The following is a 12,724-nucleotide window of genomic DNA, read 5'->3' on the forward strand; positions in this document are numbered from 1 at the left end:
TGCCATAGGGAGGGTTTAGTATTTTTTAAGGAATATATGGGTTGACGCAACATTGAGGCCAAAAGGCCTGTACTGTGCTGTTGTATTCAATGTTCTAAAATGATATTTGAGTTAGATTTTGCTACACTGTTTCCTTTTATTGTTATAGCAAAATAAAGCAGCCAAATAAAGTACATTTTATTTTGGAATATACATGAAAGTTGCTTTACTTCATTTAATTTGAACAAACTTAGTGAAGTACATTTCAATTTTTTAATTATCTGATGTCACCAAATTTAGCCTCAACATTCCTGAAAACCAAGAATAAAATTCATGAGGAACTACAGTACAAAACCATCTTCAACCATTGAGTTCTAAATGTGCAACTCTGTTTTAAAGCATTTCATTCTTCATTCCTTAAAATAGGATATGAAAGTGTGCCAAAAATGAATCCGCCTGGTTCAAGGAATGGCTAGGTTTACAAAATAAGAAGAAATGGTCAAATCCTGTATTCTCTAGAGTTCAGAAGAATGAAAGAAAATTTCACAGAAATCTGAAAAATTCTTACAGGATTTAACTGGCAATATGTAGCAAAAATTCTTACCATGGCTGAGGAGCTCAAAATATACAGTATAGGGCACTTAGGATCAAGTCATGGACTCCTTCTGCAGGGAAACAGGCCCTTTGGCCCATGCTAACCAGAATGTCCCATCGTACTGGTCCCACATGACTACCTTTGGGCCATATCCCTCAAAACCAAGCACCCAATTCTTTTCTCAAACCTGCCTCAACCACGTCATCTGGCAGTCTGTTCCACCCTGTGTGTAAAAATGTTTCCCCACATTTCCTATTAAATGTCTCTCACCTCATGTCAAAATTATGTCCTCTGGTTCTTGATTCACCTGATCTATTCCTCTCATGATTTTGTATACCTCTGAGATTATCCCTCATCATCCTACACTCCAAGGAATTAAGCCATAGCCTGCTCAACCTCTTCATTTAGCTCAAGTCCCTGAGTCCTGGCAACATCTTCATAAATCTTCTCAGTACCTTCACCAACTTGACATCTTTCCTGCAGTACAGCGATGAAACCTGAACACAATATTCCAGATAGGGCCTCACCAATATCTTGTACAAGTGTAACATGACTTCTGTTAGGTCTGCTTTGTTCATGAATGAGTGAGTCAGACACCAGACTGAGTCGAAATCAAGGTTCTTTGTTCTTTATTACCGGATTGTAACACTTGCAACTAACAGTGTTAGTTGGAGAAGGCGCATTCTGCCGTTATCAGCAAGTGGTGTTTTTTATATACCTCAGGATACGTACTTAGTAAATTATCATACCATTACATTGTCCAATGAATAAACTGTTGCTATCCTTCTCTGTTAGTCTGCTGCACATCATTCTTGTTAGTGCAAAGCTTATCTTGAGTGTACAAGGTCACATCTGCATTCTGTTACTCCTTAGTACTGGGTGAATCCTTCTCCGGTCCCATCTCATGATGTTTTTACCTTACACTTCCCAACTTCTATACTCTCTACTCTAACTTATGAAGGTCAATGTGCCAGAAGCTTTATAGTCCACCTTATCTACCTGTGACTCCACTTTCAAGGTACTATGTACCTGTACTCCTCATCTCTCTGCTGACATCTCTCCAACTGCTCAACCGATCAAGACCTGCTGCAATCTTTATCAACCGTCTTCCCTAAACTTGCATGTCTGAACTTTGATTCTAACAGTATCGTGCATATCCTAGGCTCTTGGTTACACAATTTTAAAAACATCCCAACCTTCAAACAACCTTTTCCAATTAACTCAAGTTTGTTCTTTCCTGCCCCATTTCCTAATTTTAACTGTGGTCTTGCCCTATCTCTCTGCAAAAATTATCTTAAACTTTATAGAACAATGACCGTTGGTCCTGAAATGCTCATCCATAAACACTTTATCTTCTTGTCCTTACTGATTTTCCAAGACTAGATCAGGCATTGCCTTCTCCCTTTTGGTAACCTCTATATAATAACTGGAGGAAATTTTTCTCAACACAATTGACAAATTCCACCCCTTTTAAACCTTTCACATTATGACTTACCTGTTCAGTGTTTGGAAAGTTAAAATTTCGTACTTTGACAACATTATTGACCTATAGCTGCCAACAATCTCCTGGCTCTAATATGATTAAGTTTTTTGAGGAGATAAGCAAAAGGATTGAAGGCACGGTGGTAGATGTCATAAATACATACTTTAGTGAGGCATTTGACAAGGCCTTGCATGGGCTGGTCCAGAAGACTGAGGCACATGAGATCCATGGGACCGAATGGATCTCCTGAGGGTAACTTCTCAACAATTTTCAGAACAAACCTTGCAAGGTATCTTTCCCTATCTGCTTCAGTCTACACTGGAAAAGCATTTTAACATTTGCTCCACCCTCCACCGCACCACAACTCCTGATCCTGGTTATGATCATACTAGTGTCCTAATGTTACCATAAAGTCTGTACACATGGTGTGAGAAAAGCAAACATAAAGTGCCTACACCCTAGTCTAATGTCTCCTTTATCTCCACACAATGGGGTCTGCTCCAAGCCACACCTAAAAAAATCTGTAAGTTATTTCCAAATGCCTTTAAAATGTGCATATGTAATCATCACATGTCTGCCACCTTGCATGTCCATTTATCAATGTCACACAGTGGGATGGATGGGGGAATAAGATCCATGTGGACAGAGATGTATATTCTTTGTGCTTCATGTACTTGATTATCAATTTTACTCAACAGATCCATGATGTGGGATAAAATAGGTATATGTTATACAAATAAATTTCCTGTCCCCAGAGTTAATAATTAAAGGCACAATGAAAATATCCAGGTGATCAGAGGAAAGCAGGCACAGATTTCAAAGGGCAAATCATGCCTGATAAACTGGATTGAATTCTTTCAGTGAAATAATTGATGCAGTGAACAGAATATTTTGTATGATGGCCTATGATAATTATTATGACCTTTGAACAGACATTTGTTGAAGACCATAGTGATTCTTCAGTTGAAGTATATAGAATTTAAACCAAGTTATTGATCTGGTGAGGAAATCGATCAGAGAGAAGAGAAAGGGAAAAGGGATAATGGATTTGGTAAAATGCCCTGCAAAGAACTGAACTATTAATCACATTGATATGTGACTCAGATGATGCTACAGAAATTCACACTATCAATTTTGCCTTTAACAAAGTATGATGGAATATTTGGGAATATTTTTGGGAGATAAATTGGGAAAATTGGAGAAGGTTACATATATACACACACTTTAAAACAGATCTTATTTGATATACTGGAGATTTCACATTCACAGTGACTTTACATAAGTTATGAAGAATACTATGGAGATTTCACAAGTAGCTGTTAATTGAAGTGAATGAATGAACTTTTGTCTTTAAAAGCCACAACAAGAGACAGGCCATAACCTAATACCTCTCACAGAAAGGTCATTGAGAGGTCATTGTTTACCTAAAACAACAGATTGACCAAAAGACAACTCCTATTGTTTAGTGGAGAAGGTCAGGAGTTTTTTGCAAGTGAGACAAAGAAGGACATGCTGTCTGGCAGTTTGAGTCTCAGAGAGAGAGATAGAAGGGAGTCTTGGATTGTGTGTGACACAGAAAGCTGTAACAAGCCAGGAGAAGTTGGTTGGAACTGAAACAGAAGCTCCAGAGTGGCGGATGGCTGGAAGTGCTATCTGTCTGATGTTTCTCTTGGAACAAGTGGAAAAGAAAAGAACTCTGTGGTACCCTGAAAGAAATAAGTTATCATCTGGAGAATCCTGATGGGACAAGTTTCATCAGCAAGACATTGTAGTGACTAATGGTGGTACCTCAGTTGTGGAAATCCTGGAACACATCTCTCTCTGCAAACCTACAAAAATCTTTCTGAGCGGTAACCATTTACCTTTCAAGAACCAAAGCCTTGTGAACTTTATACATGTTAAATTCTGTGCACAATATAAGAATTGCCTGCAACCAGTCAACTTGGAAGAATGAGAAGTGAGATTGAACTGTGAACCAAAGAACTTTTCTTAAATTTACACACACATTACATACACGTGCGCTTAGAATTAGAAGGGGGTTATGTTGGGTTAGTTAACTTAATAGTGATAAGTTAAAGTTTGATTCTGTTTTCATGTTTAAAGATCATTAAAAGCAACTTTTGTTTAAGTAATTTTTTGTCATGGTGAATATCTATTGCTGCTGGGTTTTGGGGTCCTTTGGCTCGTAACAAAAGATATTGATTACATTTCAACTAATGTACTTAGATTTATTAAATTGCACAGAAAATTTAGTAGTCACCATGGTTTTGTGTGGGAGAAATCCTGTCTCCCAAATTTGATCAAGGCTTTCGAGGAACTCAGAAGATTGATGATAGGTCCCACATTATAGACTGGTCCAGAAGATTGAGGCACATGGGACTCAAGGCAACCTGGCTAAATGGTATTAGGGAGCAGATAGTAGTAGTGAAAGGATGCTCCACTGATTGGAAGTCTGTGACCATTGGTTTACCACAGAGATCATTAGTGGCATCCATGTTCTCTGTGATGTCTGTTCACAAATGGATGTGAATCCAGGACATTTGATTACTAAATTTGCAGATGACACAAATGGTGGTAGTGTTGTTAGTGTGGAAGGTTGTCTAAGGCTACAGGAGGGTATAGATCAGATGGAAAGTTGAGCAGAGTATTGGGAAATGGAACTTAATTCCGGCATTTGGAAGGTGTTGATTTGGAAGGTGTTGATTTGGAAGTTTAACTGGGGTAGTTTAAGTTTCAGTTTATTGTCACAAAATACCTCGCACAGTGAGAAGGTGTAGTGTGGAGGGTCATGTGAATATTTTTAGGAAAAATCAGCACTTCATCTTTCTTAACCTCAAATGTTCCAGTATATGAGCCTAGTCTGTACTGACCTCACATTGACAAGGTCCTCTCTCTGGTGAATATGACAATAAAGTATTCATTTAGGACCTTGCCTACCTCAGGCTCATGTTCCCTCCTTTATCCTGAAATGGTCTGACCTTCACTTTAGTCATCCCTCTATTCTTCATGTACACATAGAATGTTTTTGGGTTTTCCTTAATCCAACTTGCCAAGGCCTTCTCGTGTTCCCTTCTTCCTCTCCTGTCCTTTCTTAAGTTCCTTTCCGACTATCATAAAATTCTCATGAGCCCTTCCTGACTTTTGCTTCCGAAATTTTCTGAGTTTTCTTATTCCTCTTAACTTGTTGTCTTACCTCTTTTGTCAATCACGGTTCCTTTATTGTACCATCTTTTCCCTGTCTCAGTGGGACAAACCAAAATGAAGTGCAGTGAGATGAATTACCTTCAATGCTAGGCTATAAGCTGCGTTGCTCCACCAGTCCTTCTCCTGGGTTAAAGTTCCTATTTGGGAAATCAGTCTTTTTCTCTGCAATTGATATAACTTGTGATATTCATCCAGCATACTAAAGGAATAAAAATAATCAAAGTTGGTTTGCATTTTTAAATTTTAAATTATAAAAGCTTTGAGTTTTAAGTTGCGATTATAAGTCATTTGAATAAAGCAACTACAAATGTGATATGATTTATGGTTCCTGCCCCAGTAACCACAGCAGAATACATTTCAAACTGAAAAATACTTGGTATTTTCCCAAAACCTGTGTTGTTTTGTTTTAAATCAGCATCTTTGTTCAGAGTTTCAATGTTGGCAGCGTGGAACAGAAAATATGATCACAGGAACTCACAAACAAAGAAAAGTACAGTTTTATCTCATCCATCAGTCACAATATTCATTGGAACTTGTTGCAATTAACAATGTAATTCCAGGAATTTTAAAAATGACATTTTGCAAGTTCAAGTGAACAGAAGCTGTAATATTAAAAAAAGGGATGCTCTTTAGTTCAAGCATCACCATCCCCGAACAAGCAATTCCTCCCAAATTTTAAACAATCAAAAGCTTACTTCACAAATCTACAATAACCTCTGGAGCGGACTGCTGAAACTATTTTTCCACTCACTAGATCCAAAAGGTCAGATGTATTGTCTTTAATTACTATAAACTACATTGTAATATTTTTGTTTATATTGTCTTCCTCACTAAATCATCTCTGATTCACCACCTTCTAACCAAAGCATTATATTCAGCTTTGGTTTTCTTAAAGTCCTTAAATGCAATGTTATAACTTTTGCTTTAGAACCACAGAAACATAGAATATTACAGCACAGAAAAAGGCCCTTCAGCCTTTTAGTCTGCCGAACAATATTTTTTCCCTAGCCCCACAATCATGAACCCATTCCATGACCCTCCATTCCTCTCCCATCCATGTACCTGTCCAAATTCTTTTTTAACATTAAAATTGAGCTCCTGTTTACCACTTCAACTGGAAGCACATTCCACACTCCCACCACTCTCTGTGTGAATAAGATTCCCCTCATGTTCCCCTAAACTCTTCCCCTTTCACTCTTAACCCATGTCCTCTGGTTTGTATCTCACCTACCCTCAATGGAAAAAAGCCTATCTACATTTACTGTCTATCCCCCTCATAATTTTAATTTATTTTTAAAATATTTTTTATTGATTTTCAGTCATAATAAGTCTGTGCAATGCAATTATGGAATGTGCTACAGAAAAAAAAGACAAAGAAAAATACTGCAAGAATAATCATGCATTTGAATTCCAAAGCACAGCCATTATAATAAAGAATGGACATGATCAATTTGAACTTTCCAAATCCCTGGCCCAAAACAAGGTTGAAAGTTAGTGTTGATGATACAAAGTACCTCACTCTGAAGTGGGACATCACAGTGCCAACATTCTGTATTATCACTGAACCTAGAGATTATGGTAATAGTTCATGATCAGGCCTCATAACATGTGGAATCTAATGTTGGAATCATTAATTGCGTATCTATTTTTTTTTTCAAATTTAAATAGGACATTATGTCTCTTAGCCATTGTGCATGAATAGATGGGGTATTATTTTTCCACTTAATCAAAACAGCACAGCTGGCCAGCAATTAAGTGAAAGATTAAATGAGTTAGTAAAACCTCATCTTCTCCAAGAATTCCAAACAGAGCAACTAAAGGATTTGATTGTAATTTTAAATTGAGAATAACTGATAATGCTTGAAAAAACCTCTCCAATATTTTTCCGAACTGGGGCACGCCCTGAACATATGAATTAGAGAAACATCGCCAATTTTGCATTTATCACAATGAGGATTTATATCTGAGTAAAAACAAGATCATTTGAGTTTAGACATGTGTGCCCTACGAACACTTTGAATTGCAACAGACAGTGGCGAGCACACAGATATAATGTTAATCAGTTTGAAAATAGAGTCTCAAACCTCATTGGACAGTGAAAGGTTCAAATCCTGCTTCCAGGCATTCTTAATTTGAACTAAAGGGGCATGCCTTTAGTTCATTTATGATAGTCAATTTGTCATAAATAACAGATATTAATCAATTATCAAGAATAATCACCTCAAGAACTCTAGAAAAATCAAAGATCTGAAATTAAATATAATGGCTTATTTGTAAATACCTGAAAAAAATGAGTGTTTGGTGACTTGAATTTTCCAACCAATTGTTCAAAGGATGCAAATAGATTATCAATAAAAATGACTTCAAAATATTTAATACCCAATCTATACCAATCATTAAAAGCAGAATTCTGCAAAGAAGTTTAAAAAAAAGATGATTGGACATAATGGGGCTTTGCAAGAGAAAAGCCCTGAAATCAAAAATATCTTCTAAACCACACCCATATTCTCAAACTGTATTCAACAACCAGATTATCAATTAATTTATATGAAACAAAAGAAAGTGAGGACCCAAGAAACGCTGAGATAGAAACATTTTGGGTGGAATTTAATTCCATTTCTACCCAAACAGGACGGTCAACTCAATTATGAAACTGTAAAAAGAACATATGGTTACATATATTTACCGCCCAATAATAAAATCTGAAATTAGAAAGCGCCAAACCACCATTCCTTTTAGTCTTTTGAAGATGAGCTTTATTTAAATGGGGATACTTTCCTCGTTATATGTAAGACAACAAAAGTGAATCAAGTGAGTCAAAGAACGATTTAGGAATAAAAATTGGTATAGACTGGAAGAGATACAAAAATTTAGGTAGAAAGTTCATTTTAATAGAATTAATACAACCAACCAATAAAAAGCCGATTTTGTTAAAGACAGTTTCACCTGCTTAATTAAAGCAGAGAATTTTCCCTATAAAGATGCTTATAATTCTTCATAATTGTAATGCCAAGATAAGTGAATTGATCTTTCACAATCATAAAAGGAAAAATTAGAATTAGTATAGGAGGATTTAAAGAGAAACATTCACACTTATGTAGATTTAACTTATATCCCGAAAACTGACTAAATTGAGAAAGTAGATAGTATGGAAAGTAAACTAGTATAGGGTTTGATATGAAAAGCAAAAGGTCTTCTGCATAAAGGGAAACTTTATGCTCAGTTCCCTTCCTTTTGATCCCTGAAATATCTCTGCACTCATGAAATGCAATTGCTAGAGGCTCTAAGGCCAAATCAAAAAGTAATAGACTTAAAGGATATAAGAATTGAAGCAGTAGGTCATGAATATAATAATTTAATACATGTAATAAAACATGGTACAAAATTAAATTTGTCCAAGATCATAAATAGATAATCCCATTCCACCTGGTCAAACAGTTTCTCTGCACCTAATAAGCGAACACATTCTGGGACTGCAGTGGGAGGTGAATACAAAATATCCAATAAATGATGCATATTAAAATAAGAATAACAACTTTTAATAAAACCTGCCTGATCTTGCAAAATAATTGATGGTAAAATGTTCTCTAACCTATGTGCCAAAACTTTAGCCAAAATCTTCATATCAACATTCAATAAAGAGATTGGCCTGTAAGAGGAACCTTCAACTGAACCTTTTCCCTTCTTCGCTATGAAGGATACATAAGCTTCATTAAAAGATAGTGGAAGATTGCCCTGTTTAAATGAATCAGTTAAGACAGAACTTCATTAGGGTACAGCAATTTAGAAAAGGATTTGAAAAACTCTGCAGAATGCCCATCCAGTCCTGGAGTTTTACCTGACTGTAATGAAGAGATAGCAAAAATAATTTCATCTTATGAAATAGGTTGTTCCAAACTTAAATGATTATTCTGAGAAAGCGTGGGAATATTTAAACAGTCTAAAAAAAACCTCATAATTAAACTGTCATCATTAATAAACTCAGAGGTATAGAGCCAGAAAATAGAATTCCTTGAATGTATCACTTATTTTAGAATGGTCTGTGGTAATATTACCATCATCCATCTGGATTTTAGTAATTTGTCTCTTAGCAGCAATTCCTTTTGATTGATTGGCCAAGAGCTTACCAGATTTTTCACCATGAATATAAAATTGACTTTTAGGCTTTAAAAGTTGATGTTCAATAGGGTAGGTTGAAAGAAAATCAAATTTTTTAAGTTCTACTTACCTTTTATATAATTCCGGATCTTTAACATGTGCATATTGATGCCCTATTTGTTTAATCTGATTAACTAAATCTAATCTTTTTTATTAGTCATCTTTTTATTAGCAGTATAAGAAATAATTTGGCCTCTTAGATAAGCTTTCAAACATTCAAACTAGAAATTGTTGAATAACAAGATTATCTGCACCTCCATAAATTCCAAAAATTAATTATCTGAAAGTCAAGTAGAATTAAAACACCAATGTCTTATTGTAGGAGGGAGATATGGAAAATTCATAGACAAAATAACAGGAGCATGGTCAGATATCACTATTCTATGCTACTCACATGATTGGGTCAATGAAATCAATTGATTATCTATTTTTAAAAATAATCTATCTGCGAATATGTATGATAACAGGAGAAAAAAAGAATATTCTCTCCTATTGGGGTTTAAAAAAATGCCATACATCTAAAATACCAAGATTAGATTAAAAAAAGAATGAATTACAGAAGCAGATTTGCTTGCTCAAAGTAGCAAGTTTAGAGGATGAACTGTCCAAAGCAGGGTCTAACCAAAAATGAAAGTCTCCCCCCTGCATCAATAAATAAAGACTTAAATCTGGTAGAGTTGTAAAATAAACTTTCAAAAAATCCCACATCATCAACATTGAGGCATATACATAGCAAAAACTACCATTTTATTATATAATTTGGCTGTAATGATAATGTATCGACCATCTTTATCTGCTATAACATTATGATGCATGAAAGTTTTGATTAATTAAAATAGAGACCTCCAGGCTTTAGCATTGAAAGAGGAATGAAAACATTGGCCTCTCCATTTTGACATTGAATGAGAATTATCATAGCTACAAATATGTGCTTCTTGTAAGAAAACAATCTCAGGTCCTAGTTGTTTAACATGTGCAAAGATTTTCCTTCACTTAATTTTACTGTTTAACCTTTCACATTCCAAGAGAGAACTTTGATCAGATTACTCATGTATTTCTAATTAATGTTATAAAGAAAAACAGCCACAAATTATCACCAAACTCCAGATGGCTACCTTGAAGCTGTGCAATAACAAACTTGCAAGCCCATGGCCTTAAACCAAAATACCCACCCTCCTTCCCAAACAACCAGAATCAGAAGGTTGCTGTTTAGAGTAGCAACGAGCCCAAAAAACATTTTAACCTGAAAATTTCTTCTGCTGTAAATTCTAATTATAGCACCTTTTTCAAAAAAGATATTACCTGTATTAATGATTCCAAATAATATGAACTTGTTTTTAAAGCTACAACCAAAGTGAAAGGCGAAGAAATTATATTAAAGATTAACATTCAGGTCTATAATGCATGTGCATGAATATTCATACACCCTTTGGCACAGTCAGCTATAAAATAAAGTGTGCGCTTAATGCCTTAATTTCTCAAGTATTTGTAAACAATAAATATCCGAAATAACAAAAAAATGTGCCAATAATACTAAATGAGCAATAAGTGTATAAATCTCCATTTAGATTTGCAGGCTCAATATAGCAAACAGCCAAAAAAACATACAAGGCAAACTTTAAAGTTTCTCATGCATAGATTGGACTATACGCAGATATATTATTTTATCCATTAGCCTCATTTCCCACTGTCATCGAATAACCTGAGTGCTTAAGCATGTACAACATTTCACACACAGTTAATAAGTAATTAACTGAGGTAACGAATATCAATCATTATTATTAAGATATAATTAATGTATTCAACTTAATAATCTCATCCAAAAAAAGTAATTAAAATGTAATAAAGTTAATAAATAGAGAAACAAACTTAGATAACTATAAACCAAACAAGTACATTACCTTTTCAAATTAACAAAAGGAAGAGAACAGCTAAACTCTGCCCAATCAAGAAAACAAAAAAACTTCAAAAACCAAATAAGAGTTCATGCAAGACTTGGTGTTGAAAGCAGATCTTCCAAAAATCTTTGCACTTCTTCTATCAAATTCAAAAACTTCTTGTGACCATCAAAGGGAGTGATTTGGAGGCATGCTGGATATAACAAAGCAGGCTTGAAGCCTTTCTTTTACAGTTCAGCCATGACTTGTTTATATTTCAAAACACGGATTCATTATTTCAGAACAGATCATCTACAAATGTGATCTGTTGTTCATGATATTGAAGTGTTCCTTTCCGACGGGCTTCACAAATTATGAGATCTTTTATTTGGCAGCAATAAAACTGAAGAATAACTGAATGTGGGTTACATCCCAGAGTTGGTTTGGGAATTAAAAGCCCCACTTGCAAGTGGTCCCAGGAATTAGCGGTCACACAGCCTTTAAAGTACATAGTGTGAAAGGAAAATTGTTTCAATGCCAACGTCAGGTAATGTTTTCTCATGCCAGGGATAGACTGCCTCAACTCTTAGTACAATCTCCGGTGTCTGGAGACGTCGGCGTTGCAATCAGGCAAATGTAGAATGGATGATTGCATTGTGGGATTGAAATGACCCAGGTTTATGCCCATGGGAAAGTCACAGTGGGAGAGAGAGAAAGAGAGAGGGAGAAAATAAATAGCAATAGCTGACAAATTTTAAACAGCGTGGGAAAGTTGGTAGTGCTATAGAGCACAATTTATAAAGACCGTGAGGAAAAAAGTGATGGCTGACCTGACTTCCCAGAATGCTTTGCAGCAGAGAAACTCCTCCATGATGCTCTGTGAATGCAGCCCTTTCTCTGCCGCATGGTGTTATGGGAGGCAGGTCCACCATCACTTTTTCCCACGGTATTTCTATATTTTGCATAATACCGCTACCAATTTTCCCACGGTCTTCATAAATTGCACTCCATAGTGCTACCAACTTTCCCACGCTATTTAAAAATTGTCTGCTATTGGTATTAATTGCTAGCACTTTCCCACAGTCCCTTATAAAGGTTTATCTAGGTCAGCACAACAACAGGACTAAAGGACTCATGCTATGCTGTACATAAAGCTTAATTGTGTATTAGGCATGATTAATTTTGTTCATATATAAGATCATAATACATTGATCAGGATTTAGGGCATGTCCACTATCGCTTGAGGTGTCATTATGTTGCCAGTTGAAGGTTGAACAGTCCTATCGCCAAGGAGAGCTCCTTGAAAGTGTGAAAGTATTCAGTGTCCCAGTTAAGAGTGGTCAAGTGTGAGAAGCCAAATCCCCATTCCTATCCTGGGACACTGAATGACCAATTTAGTGGGACACAAACGTGAAAGCACCTAGAGAG

The 12,724-nt window shown here is 35.7% G+C and overlaps 1 protein-coding gene across 4 annotated transcripts in view; it reads right to left on the minus strand.

Moving 5' to 3' along the window:
- The window catches only part of axdnd1 (axonemal dynein light chain domain containing 1), a 215,522-nt gene that overhangs the window by 116,153 nt on the left and 86,645 nt on the right, over window positions 1–12,724 (minus strand). For all 4 annotated transcript variants that reach the window (XR_011357692.1, XM_069938137.1, XM_069938136.1 and 1 more), the window contains exon 12: window positions 5,340–5,460. Coding sequence is in view for 3 of the 4 variants with exons in the window: in XM_069938137.1 (XP_069794238.1) it covers window positions 5,340–5,460 (121 nt within the window). In the remaining variant the exon portion in view is untranslated. The remainder of the gene's footprint in view (window positions 1–5,339; window positions 5,461–12,724) is intronic.

Source organism: Narcine bancroftii, chromosome 5, assembly GCF_036971445.1.
Source record: "Narcine bancroftii isolate sNarBan1 chromosome 5, sNarBan1.hap1, whole genome shotgun sequence".
NCBI classification, from domain to species: domain Eukaryota; kingdom Metazoa; phylum Chordata; class Chondrichthyes; order Torpediniformes; family Narcinidae; genus Narcine; species Narcine bancroftii.